The 12,446-nt window shown below is 34.2% G+C and overlaps 1 protein-coding gene across 2 annotated transcripts in view; it reads left to right on the top strand.

Annotated features, from left to right (window-relative positions):
- The window catches only part of LOC138319977 (condensin complex subunit 1-like), a 31,791-nt gene that overhangs the window by 7,944 nt on the left and 11,401 nt on the right, over positions 1-12,446 (top strand). The window contains exons 6-20 of one of the 2 annotated variants that reach the window (XM_069263086.1): positions 43-194; positions 750-877; positions 4,772-4,895; positions 5,066-5,336; positions 6,355-6,429; positions 6,812-6,946; positions 7,248-7,329; positions 7,694-7,871; positions 8,323-8,433; positions 8,856-8,926; positions 9,334-9,443; positions 9,642-9,895; positions 11,475-11,559; positions 11,828-11,964; positions 12,181-12,313. In XM_069263086.1, the coding sequence (XP_069119187.1) occupies positions 43-194; positions 750-877; positions 4,772-4,895; positions 5,066-5,336; positions 6,355-6,429; positions 6,812-6,946; positions 7,248-7,329; positions 7,694-7,871; positions 8,323-8,433; positions 8,856-8,926; positions 9,334-9,443; positions 9,642-9,895; positions 11,475-11,559; positions 11,828-11,964; positions 12,181-12,313 (2,046 nt within the window). The remainder of the gene's footprint in view (positions 1-42; positions 195-749; positions 878-4,771; positions 4,896-5,065; positions 5,337-6,354; positions 6,430-6,811; positions 6,947-7,247; positions 7,330-7,693; positions 7,872-8,322; positions 8,434-8,855; positions 8,927-9,333; positions 9,444-9,641; positions 9,896-11,474; positions 11,560-11,827; positions 11,965-12,180; positions 12,314-12,446) is intronic. The other variant, XM_069263091.1, reaches the window with a different exon arrangement.

Below are 12,446 nucleotides of genomic sequence, written 5' to 3' on the forward strand. Positions count from 1 at the left end.
GTCTGACATTTGAACAGCTGCTTTAAACTTTGTCCGATGCAGGGTCGTGCAAAGACTAGCAAGAACAAGAAAGCAAGCACGGGGATGGATTGGGATGAGGAGCGTAGGTTGGGCTTGAAGGCCCTTTTCAACCTGGTGTCACTCAACCTCCACCGACTGTGGGACCCCCCTGTTCCAGACATAGAGTTTGTCAAGTAGGACTTAAACAGAAACAAATTCATGTTGCTATGTTACTGATTAAACACATTTTCAACTTCAAATATCAATGATTTGAAACTTTATAACTGTAGATTAAAAAAAACATCAAAAAAACACACAGATGATTATATAGTTCTGTTAAATTAAATACTGTATATTTTCTCTTTAACAAATCTGGAATTTTAACTTGGATAGCTATTTTTCTGGCATAGTTTGGCCTTGTTCCAAAGTGAATTAGAATCCATTTCTTGCCTTTTTCTTCTAAATTTGTCAATGTGTTGATACAGAAATTCAATTCTAATGTTAACTCACTGAAATTGTGAGGTTATAACATTGTTATATGTGTTTTGAAGTTTGTACACTTATCTGCTCCACTATTTAGTCTTACCATGGTAACCAACTGACTATTCTTTATCATGTTCTATCTTTATCTCCCAAATATGAGTCACTGTAACCTTAGTTTAGAAATTTGACCTCCTGTTACATCAAAAAGCCAATGTTCCTTTGCTTTATTCGTAATAACAAAATGTTTATGCTCTCTTTCTTTTAAGCTTGGTCACAAATTGTTGTTACAAGTTGTTTGAAAATCCTGGACTAGCATACGCCTCTGCTTTGGAAACAAGACAACTGATGAATCACATTCTGGCGGTTATGGTGAAAAGTTACAACCATAGTTTAGGTATCTATCCAATGACATTGTAGGACATGTTATTATGGTGAAAAGTTACACCCATAGTTTAGGTATCTATCCAATGACATTGTAGGACATGTTATTATGGTGAAAAGTTACACCCATAGTTTAGGTATCTATCCAATGACATTGTAGGACATGTTATTATGGTGAAAAGTTACACCCATAGTTTAGGTATCTATCCAATGACATTGTAGGACACATTATTATGTTGAAAAGTTACACCCATAGTTTAGGTATCTATCCAATGACATTGTAGGACACGTTATTATGGTGAAAAGTTACACCCATAGTTTAGGTATCTATCCAATGACATTGTAGGACACGTTATTACGGTGAAAAGTTACAACCATACTTTAGGTATCTATCCAATGACATTGTAGGACATGTTATTATGGTGAAAAGTTACACCCATAGTTTAGGTATCTATCCAATGACATTGTAGGACATGTTATTATGGTGAAAAGTTACAACCATAGTTTAGGTATCTATCCAATGACATTGTAGGACATGTTATTATGGTGAAAAGTTACACCCATAGTTTAGGTATCTATCCAATGACATTGTAGGACATGTTATTATGGTGAAAAGTTACACCCATAGTTTAGGTATCTATCCAATGACATTGTAGGACATGTTATAATGATGAAAAGTTACAACCATAGTTTAGGTATCTATCCAATGACATTGTAGGACATGTTATTATGGTGAAAAGTTACAACCATAGTTTAGGTATCTATCCAATGACATTGTAGGACATGTTATTACGGTGAAAAGTTACACCCATAGTTTAGGTATCTATCCAATGACATTGTAGGACACGTTATTACGGTGAAAAGTTACACCCATAGTTTAGGTATCTATCCAATGACATTGTAGGACACGTTATTACGGTGAAAAGTTACACCCATAGTTTAGGTATCTATCCAATGACATTGTAGGACATGTTATTACGGTGAAAAGTTACACCCATAGTTTAGGTATCTATCCAATGACATTGTAGGACATGTTATTATGGTGAAAAGTTACACCCATAGTTTAGGTATCTATCCAATGACATTGTAGGACATGTTATTATGGTGAAAAGTTACAACCATAGTTTAGGTATCTATCCAATGACATTGTAGGACATGTTATTATGGTGAAAAGTTACAACCATAGTTTAGGTATCTATCCAATGACATTGTAGGACATGTTATTATGGTGAAAAGTTACAACCCATAGTTTAGGTATCTATCCAATGACATTGTAGGACATGTTATTATGGTGAAAAGTTACACCCATAGTTTAGGTATCTATCCAATGACATTGTAGGACATGTTATTATGGTGAAAAGTTACACCCATAGTTTAGGTATCTATCCAATGACATTGTAGGACATGTTATTATGGTGAAAAGTTACACCCATAGTTTAGGTATCTATCCAATGACATTGTAGGACATGTTATTATGGTGAAAAGTTACACCCATAGTTTAGGTAAATATCCAATGACATTGTAGGACACATTATTATGTTGAAAAGTTACACCCATAGTTTAGGTATCTATCCAATGACATTGTAGGACATGTTATTATGTTGAAAAGTTACACCCATAGTTTAGGTATCTATCCAATGACATTGTAGGACACGTTATTATGGTGAAAAGTTACACCCATAGTTTAGGTAAATATCCAATGACATTGTAGGACACATTATTATGTTGAAAAGTTACACCCATAGTTTAGGTATCTATCCAATGACATTGTAGGACACGTTATTATGGTGAAAAGTTACACCCATAGTTTAGGTATCTATCCAATGACATTGTAGGACATGTTATTATGGTGAAAAGTTACACCCATAGTTTAGGTATCTATCCAATGACATTGTAGGACATGTTATTATGGTGAAAAGTTACACCCATAGTTTAGGTATCTATCCAATGACATTGTAGGACATGTTATTATGGTGAAAAGTTACACCCATAGTTTAGGTATCTATCCAATGACATTGTAGGACATGTTATTATGGTGAAAAGTTACAACCATAGTTTAGGTATCTATCCAATGACATTGTAGGACATGTTATTATGGTGAAAAGTTACACCCATAGTTTAGGTATCTATCCAATGACATTGTAGGACACGTTATTATGGTGAAAAGTTACACCCATAGTTTAGGTATCTATCCAATGACATTGTAGGACATGTTATTATGGTGAAAAGTTACAACCATAGTTTAGGTATCTATCCAATGACATTGTAGGACACGTTATTATGGTGAAAAGTTACAACCATAGTTTAGGTATCTATCCAATGACATTGTAGGACACGTTATTACGGTGAAAAGTTACACCCATAGTTTAGGTATCTATCCAATGACATTGTAGGACACGTTATTATGGTGAAAAGTTACACCCATAGTTTAGGTATCTATCCAATGACATTGTAGGACACGTTATTACGGTGAAAAGTTACACCCATAGTTTAGGTATCTATCCAATGACATTGTAGGACATGTTATTATGGTGAAAAGTTACACCCATAGTTTAGGTATCTATCCAATGACATTGTAGGACATGTTATTACGGTGAAAAGTTACACCCATAGTTTAGGTATCTATCCAATGACATTGTAGGACATGTTATTACGGTGAAAAGTTACAACCATAGTTTAGGTATCTATCCAATGACATTGTAGGACACGTTATTACGGTGAAAAGTTACAACCATAGTTTAGGTATCTATCCAATGACATTGTAGGACATGTTATTATGGTGAAAAGTTACACCCATAGTTTAGGTATCTATCCAATGACATTGTAGGACGTGTTATTATGGTGAAAAGTTACACCCATAGTTTAGGTATCTATCCAATGACATTGTAGGACATGTTATTACGGTGAAAAGTTTACAACCATAGTTTAGGTATCTATCCAATGACATTGTAGGACACTTTATTACGGTGAAAAGTTACAACCATAGTTTAGGTATCTATCCAATGACATTGTAGGACATGTTATTATGGTGAAAAGTTACACCCATAGTTTAGGTATCTATCCAATGACATTGTAGGACATGTTATTACGGTGAAAAGTTACACCCATAGTTTAGGTATCTATCCAATGACATTGTAGGACATGTTATTATGGTGAAAAGTTACAGCCATAGTTTAGGTATCTATCCAATGACATTGTAGGACATGTTATTATGGTGAAAAGTTACAGCCATAGTTTAGGTATCTATCCAATGACATTGTAGGACATGTTATTATGGTGAAAAGTTACACCCATAGTTTAGGTATCTATCCAATGACATTGTAGGACATGTTTATTTTTATCATTATTTTAATGCATAATTAAACAGTAACTTTAATGATATATTAGAAGTTTATGTTTTTGAAAATAGGGCTCAGTTTCAGCAACATTCCTTAACATTAGGGCATTCCTTTTTTAACTTAAGAATTCCTTAAAGTTAAGGAACATTGGTGAGACAAGGGGCCAGATACAGTGTATTTTATTGACACGCTGAAGATATTTTTTTGAGTGCCTGGTTATTTTGACAAAGTAGATGTTAATGGGCTGTAGTAGTATTTGTGTTATTTGACAAATATGAATAAATATAACTGGAACTGATTTTAAAATAGGATATCAAATTTGCTAACATAGTGCAGGTACTATTCATTAAATATATATAAATATATGGTTACTAACGTATTACTACAGGTGCTGTTCTATTGTTGTAAGTAATATGGGCTATTCAAATCAGCTATTGTATGCCTCTCTGCAAAAAATTTTTTTTTTTTATGTACATAGACCTTATTTTTCTATAAGTTAATTTCAGATACATGGATACTTTTAAAATTCACATTTATGTATAGTAAAAATAATGTACCTTCAATTCTAGGCTGCAGTCTAAAAATTGTACAGTTGGTCCAGCACTTTGAACATCTCGTCGTCCCCCTGGCTCAGACGTTACAGGTCATCACAGAGGAGTTTGGAGTCAAGACTGTTCTGTGTGAAATTACAAGGTACAGACCACCCAGTTAAAGTATCTAGAAATTGAAAGTTATACTATCAACAGAAGCTAGACATAATAAACCAGTTACATTTTTTTTTAATGTACTTCCAATATATTATTCATGTTTATTTGAAATAATTGTATGAGATAAATGAGAAATGAATGTCACTCTTGTTACAGGGAAATAGGTCGTCTGGCCCCAGAAGATGCTGCCAAGGACTCCTCAGGGACTCGTAACTGCTCCACATTTTTGGTGGAGGTTGCAGACAGAATCCCTGCCTTTGTGCTGCCTAATATGAGTCTGTTGTTGAGTCACCTGGACAGCGAGCCTTACATTATGAGGAACTGTGTACTAAGTGTGATGGGGGAGATTCTTATCAAGGTCCTCAACAAGGAAGATTTAGACGACAAAACTAAGACTACCCGCGACCAGTTCCTGGATAACCTTGAGGTGAGAGTGGGTCTGTCAAATAATAAAATGTCCTGGCTGGTCAGCACTCAGGGGAACCTTGTGTTGACTAACAAAAATCCTTCATTAGGTATAGATATTTCTATCTGCTTGGTAGACCATACAGTGGAACTCGGTTAATACAAACTCGAAGGGACCGAGATAAAACTTCGAGTTATCCGAGTGTTCAAATTAAGCGAGTCTACTGACGATCTCTTTACTTGGTATATATAGACCAGTTCCATGTCGTAAAATGATGTGAACAAGAGAGATGTCAAAATCGCCGATTGTAGTTGCAAAATTATAACAATAAAACGAGATATATATTTTGAAATGCTGTTCTACACCAGATGTATGGAGAAAAAAATTGACATTTTCGGCAAACACGTTGTCCAAAACATCTCATTTCGAGTTATAAGAACATTTTATGTATGATTTTTGTCATTCGAACCCAAAATTTACTTCGTATTATCCGAGTTCTTCGAGTTTTCCGAATTCGAATTATCCGAGTTCTTTAAACAAAGATAAAGAGGGAATTCGGCCGGGACCGGCAAAGTACTTCATATTAAGCCGGGTTGTCGAATTATCCGAGCTCGTATCAACCAAGTTCCACTGTACTTAATTAACCTATACTTAAAAGTTAAGAATTTCTACAGAACTGTCGTTATCCTTCAAAATCAAATCATCTCTTGACATGATGATTTCAATTGAAAAGAAAATTTGATTTCAATTAAAAGTTGTTCATATTACTAACTCAGTTGTACTGAACATCTAACAGTTGAAGTGAAATCATTTTGTCTCTGAGTCACGTTGATGCAGACTTTCTTCTATTTGTGTATTGTATTTGAGAAAGCGTGGATCCTGTGTTAAATAGATATATTTGCTGGAATAGTTTAATCCTTTCGTAAGTGTTATTGATATATATCTGATTGAATATAATTGATATCATAGTTTTTATTTTGTTGTTAAGCTGTATTAATTTGACAGATGTGTCGCAGTGTATTATTCTTGTTTATTACAGGAACATGTCCACGATACTAACGCCTACGTCAGGAGTAAATGTCTACAAATCTGGATGTCAATAGTCAATGAAAAGGTACATGGTCAAAAAAGTAGATTACTTTATGATATAAATGGTATCTTTGTTCATATGTTTGTAAATAAAACACTTGATTTATGGACAGACTAAAAACTGAAGTTGTGATAAGTGTTGCTTCTCAGTTGTAATTTAGTTGTAGGGACATTTTGCCAGTCTGGACCATGATAGGCAATGAGGGAAATCCCTTTGTTTATGTCGTCTGATGAACCTTGACTTCTTCACCACCATAACTGGCACATCCTAATTGGCCATAGTACCAATAAATATAATGCATTAAACTCTAGATAGACTATAGGTACAGGAATGGAAACCATGCTGTATTGACATGGTAGTTAGTTACATTTCAGTTGTATGATAAATATTTTTGTTTACTTTCCAGTGTCTTCCACTCAACAGACAAGTCAGTCTGACCTCTCTTGTTGTTGGTCGGCTCCAGGACAAGTCGAGCTCTGTCCGTAAGCAGGCTCTTCAGTTGATAACCAACCTATTCAAGTGTAACCCTTATGCTGCTAAGGTATGTATCTGCTTTATAAAAAAGAACGAGAAATCACAAACTTCTGTAGGAACAGAACTAGATCCTGGTTTAATATCCTTTAAATTCATTAATGTAGTTTTTTTGTGTGATTTACTGGTTATGAGAATTGATCTGTGAATGAAACAATAAGAAATGTGTACATAGCATTTACCCTTGTATCTAAATAATAAATTGTCTGACCCACAAAAATAAGCAGTTACATGATATTTGCATAAGGTGATGCAGATTATCAGTTTTAAATAACTGACGTACGACCATACAATTTAAAATTCTAATACAGTTTTCAGTGACAGAATTGGAACAGAATTATAAAAATGAAGCAGATAAGCTGAAACAGATGTTGGAGGAGAATGATGGACAAGGTTAGTGTGACATGAATTTGAAAAATAAGAGAGTAAAACCCCGATGACTCAAACAGCAGGAGACCAAATCACATGTAACTACAACAATTTTGAAGAATCTTACGTCAAAATGTATTGCAAAAATCTTTCGGCAGCAGCCATTTTCCTGACATCAAGTCATATTTCCTGTTGGATGTCATTTTATTGTTTCTGTCATGACGTCAAAATGAATTTCCAGCCAATGAAAATTGCTCCAGTTCATATAAAACTAGTGAGTCTGATGTATGCAAAATATAATATGGACAAAATCACTGGATATTGGGAAGATTTTGTCATAAGTAATACTGTATTATACTGTCTATATTTAATGTATTTCCTTTAAAAGCTAACCCAATGACAGAAAAACTGGAGTCAGAATGGAAAAATATTGAGATTAAGATTAACGAGGCTATCCTTGACGACGAGGAATCGCAGGGCGGCGAGAAAGAAGAATCAGACGGGGAAGGCGAATCACAAAAACAAGCATCAGAAGCTGTCATCTCTGATGAGGAGACACAAGATAGGTATGTGGAGTTCTAGATTATTAATAAAACAGCAGAAATATCAGTCTCTCTAAATCAGACATAAGTATACACAATTAAACACCAATTTTTGCTCAAATGATGAGTATAACTTTTGCTCTGTCTAGATGATACTCACAAATATTTCATGTTTTATAGTGTATATTCTTTAAACTATATTATATACTTTATTTTTGTAAACCTGATGGCTGTCTAGCTACTGATAAAAAAAAATTAAAAAAGAGGAGTCAAACATAAATATTAAAAGGCATCTGTTTGTAAGTTTGCTTTTTTGCTTCAATTGTGTATTTGGAGTGGTTAAAAGAAAACTAAAGTTGTGAACTTGATTAATGTATGTCAGAAATGTATTTAGCCACTTTTGTATAACGGTTGGCCATTTTACTCTATTCCTTAATCAAGTCACTTCAAAGTTTCTTTTTCATGTTTTATATAGTGTGACCTCAAGAGTTTTGTCCCTGCTGAAGAATGAACAGTGGAGTGACGCCCATAAACTGATGACAACAATGATGGTAACCTACCCCGACATTACAAAGGAAACCTCACAGTAAGTATAAGTATCTTGCTTGACCTCTCCGTAATGTCAGAACTACCTGGTGTAAGATTATAATTAAACACAATCATTAACCAAAGATTTTTAATGGTTGTTGTGATTTTTTTATTGTCTATAATTGACTTTTAAAATACCTAACTCCACCATGACAAGAACACATGTATTGAGAAAAAACTGCCAACAAGACCTTATTGCAGGAAATACATATTACAGATTACAGACAACAATACATATACAGAACACATGTAATAAATAATATAAATAAAATAGTAATGACTCAAGTCCACTTAGATGTCTTTCACTTTTAGTAATAACACTAAGTGGTACTACCTTGTACATGTAATATGCAATCTTCTTTTTATTTTGACCAAAATTTGTCCTCATGATTTTGACAGTTTGCGTTTGTGTCTTAACAGAACAGATTCAGAAGAATTAAGCCAAGAAGACAGTACAGTTGTAATTCAGTGTCTTAAAAAGTTATTTATGAGTGAGTAATTCATCATACTGTTTGGTTTTAAAGATATTAGTGGATAGCATTACACATCTGTGTTGTTAGGATATTAAGTTTCAGGGTTTGAATGTTTTTTCAGTGAAAAAACTTATTTGAATACATGTATTTTGATGTCGATTAGAAATCATGAAAATAAATGCTGGTAAATATGTATACATACACAATGGTCATGCACATGTGCATTGAATTCATTACAATTCCAAATAATAAAATAAAATCGCAGGTAAAAAGTTATGCATGAAAATACAGAAGTAATTTGTTGTGAAAAGAAGTTGGTTTAATTTTAAGTTAACGAACAGTCCTTCCTTGATGGAAATTTCAAATGATTCATTTTTACGTGTTTCATTAATCATTTGGTATGATATAAAGTTCTGATTGTGTAGAAATCTCAAATGATTTTAAAGAACAGAAAGCCAGTGAAATGGATCTTGCTAGAGAGACTGGGCCTGTCAGTGACATTTCCAAACAACAGGTGCTAGTGTGGTACTTAAAGGTAAGTCTGAACCCACCTATTCTGTACATTCTGTGATAATTTAAACAAAAGTCTGCAAGTGCCCTATCTACAGATAAAATGGGTAGGATGTTAACATTGCAGATATCTCCAATTTCATTTGCTTATAATTCTATTCTATATAAATACGGAAATTCCAGTTTCATTCTTCTGAATCTATGGCTTATTCTTTTGTAACAGGACACACTTGCCTTTGCTATGGAAACTGAAAAAGCCTTTCCAGTCATCTGCCGACTGCTAGGATCAGAGAATGTATCTGATGTTCTTGGAGCAGTGGATTTCTTTGTGACTGGATTTAAGTTTGGCCTATCCTCAGCCATGCAGGGAGTGAGACGCATGCTGCCGCTTATCTGGTCAAAAGAATCAGGTGTCAAGGAGGCTGTGGTTGATGCCTACAAAAAGATGTATCTGTCCCCGGAGGGAAACAATGAAAGGTTAGAGGGTATAGATAAAAAATCAGATGTCGAGGATTGATAGCAAGAGGGTAAAGATGAAAGGTCAGTGTTCAGAACCATGGGTGAGAGATTTTAAATGGTAGGACAAAGAGCAAAAATTAAAGGTTAAAAGAACAATGATCTGACAGAGATTGGAGCAGAGTATTGACATGTCAGAGGGCAAGAATTACAGATATATAGAAAGTCAGAGAAAAATCAAAGTGAAGCAAAGGGGCGAGTTATAGGGATGCAAAATCATATATTTAAAGGTAAACTGCAGGGTTCACCCAGTGGTCGTCAATGTCGCATTTTGCGAAAAAAATATTTCATTCGCGATAAAATTATGACATTGGCAATTTTTTTGGCGACCGAAAAATCACCCATTCAAAAACAGAAGCCATGTGTTCATCCATAATATCATAAGTTGTACTGGTAGAAATTGATTTTATCCAGGTAAATCACAGTCCAAGTTGTTATTTAATTAGTGTCATAACTTGGTAGGCTAGCATGTAAGCTGTCGATTACCAGAGGCAGCGACCCATATCGGGGTGTTTACACAACACTGTTACTATACCAGTGATTGGCTAGTCGTTCACCTGGAAGCTTGTTACAACTTGGTAAGCTCAGTTGACAAAAAAATCACCACAAAGAACAAAACAAGATGTGAAAATCGTTGTCACATATTTCAATCAACATTTTACTTACTGTGCTTTGAATGCAAAGCAGACAAGACCGACTGAGCACATGGCTCAGCCGCCATTTTGGTTTGTTTTGGGCAGAAGTCAACACTAATATCTGAACCGGAAGTCAGTAAATTCCTGATTTTCGTACATATTTTTCCACAACAACACCAAGAAAATGAAAATTAACACTTTTCTTTCTTCTTCGCGTTCCATGCACTCTTAATTTACGATTTTAAAGAATATGATACATCCATTAAATAATACAGATGAAGATATTAGGATTAAAAAAAATATTTGTAAGTGCACATGCTTTTGACAGCAAAAAAAAAATTGGTATAATTTCAAATAAATCAAAATAATAAGATTTCGCTTTTAATGATATAATTACTCACCTGCTATAATTCTTATGATTTCTTAGAGATATAATTATTTGGAGAATAAGTTAAGAATATATGTAGTGTATATGAAATTCAATTAATTAATGTTGATATTTTTTAAAGAAAAAAATGCTTAGAAATATTTCTACGAAATGATACATTCTGAAAAAAATGAACCTTTCTACCGTGTTTGTTTAATCACTATATTTCCATACTTACCTTAAAATAAATATTTATTAGAAAGGGTTTTGTTTTTGGCTCCAAAAAATATTATTTGGCGAAAGGAATTTCACTTTGGCAAAAATTTTGGTGACAATGTCAAAAGCTGGTGTGAACCCTGAAATGAGAAGTCTGTTTTAGTTGTTGAGAAAAAAACCCAGAAAAGTAATAAATGAGAAAAGTTTTAGCTGTTGAGAAATATCAGAACAAGTTATAAGTATCTGATCCTTTTGCCAACGTGTGTCCCATAACTCATAGATTATTTTAGTTCCTATTAAAAATATCTTATTTATATTTCAGAGCATGTGCCTTAGCTATCGTAAAGAATCTATCAGCCCTGACCTTTGGCGTCACCGTAGGCGATCTAACCTCTCTGGAAGGATTGGTATGGCATTAATATCTTCTTTCTAGTATAATGTAAACCTGGTCAATACTAGCTGTAAATGTTGTGTGTCTGACTAGTAATTCAGTTGACCTGAATTTGATCCCTGGCAGAGGCAGTGAATATATTTATATCAAATTCTGCACTCTGTTACAATTAAAATCAATGTTCTTTAGTAATGTAAAAGATTGTAGGTTTTTTTTGTTTTTTGTTTTTTCTTCAGAATTGATTTTGATATGATTTTTTAATTCTTTTCAATGATCTTTTATAGATGATTGAGCTGATGAAAACAGGTGACCTGACAAGCTCTGTGATAAAGATCCTTTGGGAACGGTTCACACTGAAGATCCCTGACACATGCCCAGAGGACAGTCGGGCAGCTATATTACTCCTGTCTATGGCAGCAGGGTAGGTCACTGTACTCATGATGTATAAAACAATTAGCTATGTTCTTTCAAACTCTAGTCAGGGGAGCTTGTAAGTATAAGTTAAGAAGAGTCTGTTCACTATATATAATACTTATTGATCATCTTCATTTCAATATCTTTCGTTCTTCTTATACTTTTCCCTGTAATAAATGCCCCCTTTGAAGCCAGTGATTAAGCCACCCTGTGTTATTTGCAGTGCTGACAATACCGTGGTGAGAAGTAATATCAATGTGATGGTGAGTGAGGGACTCGGACCTCGTGGAGAGTCTGATTTTATACTGGCCAGAGATACCTGTCTGGCTCTCCTCACACTCTCCAACTCTAAAAGGGTAAGCACACAAACAACATCACATAATTTAGGGCTCTGAAAGGGTAAGCACACAGATAACATTACATAATTTAGGGCTCTAAAAGGGTAAGCACACAAATAACATCACATAATTTAGGGCTCTGAAAGAGTAA

The sequence above is a fragment of the Argopecten irradians genome, chromosome 1 (assembly GCF_041381155.1).
Source record: "Argopecten irradians isolate NY chromosome 1, Ai_NY, whole genome shotgun sequence".
NCBI lineage: Eukaryota > Metazoa > Mollusca > Bivalvia > Pectinida > Pectinidae > Argopecten > Argopecten irradians.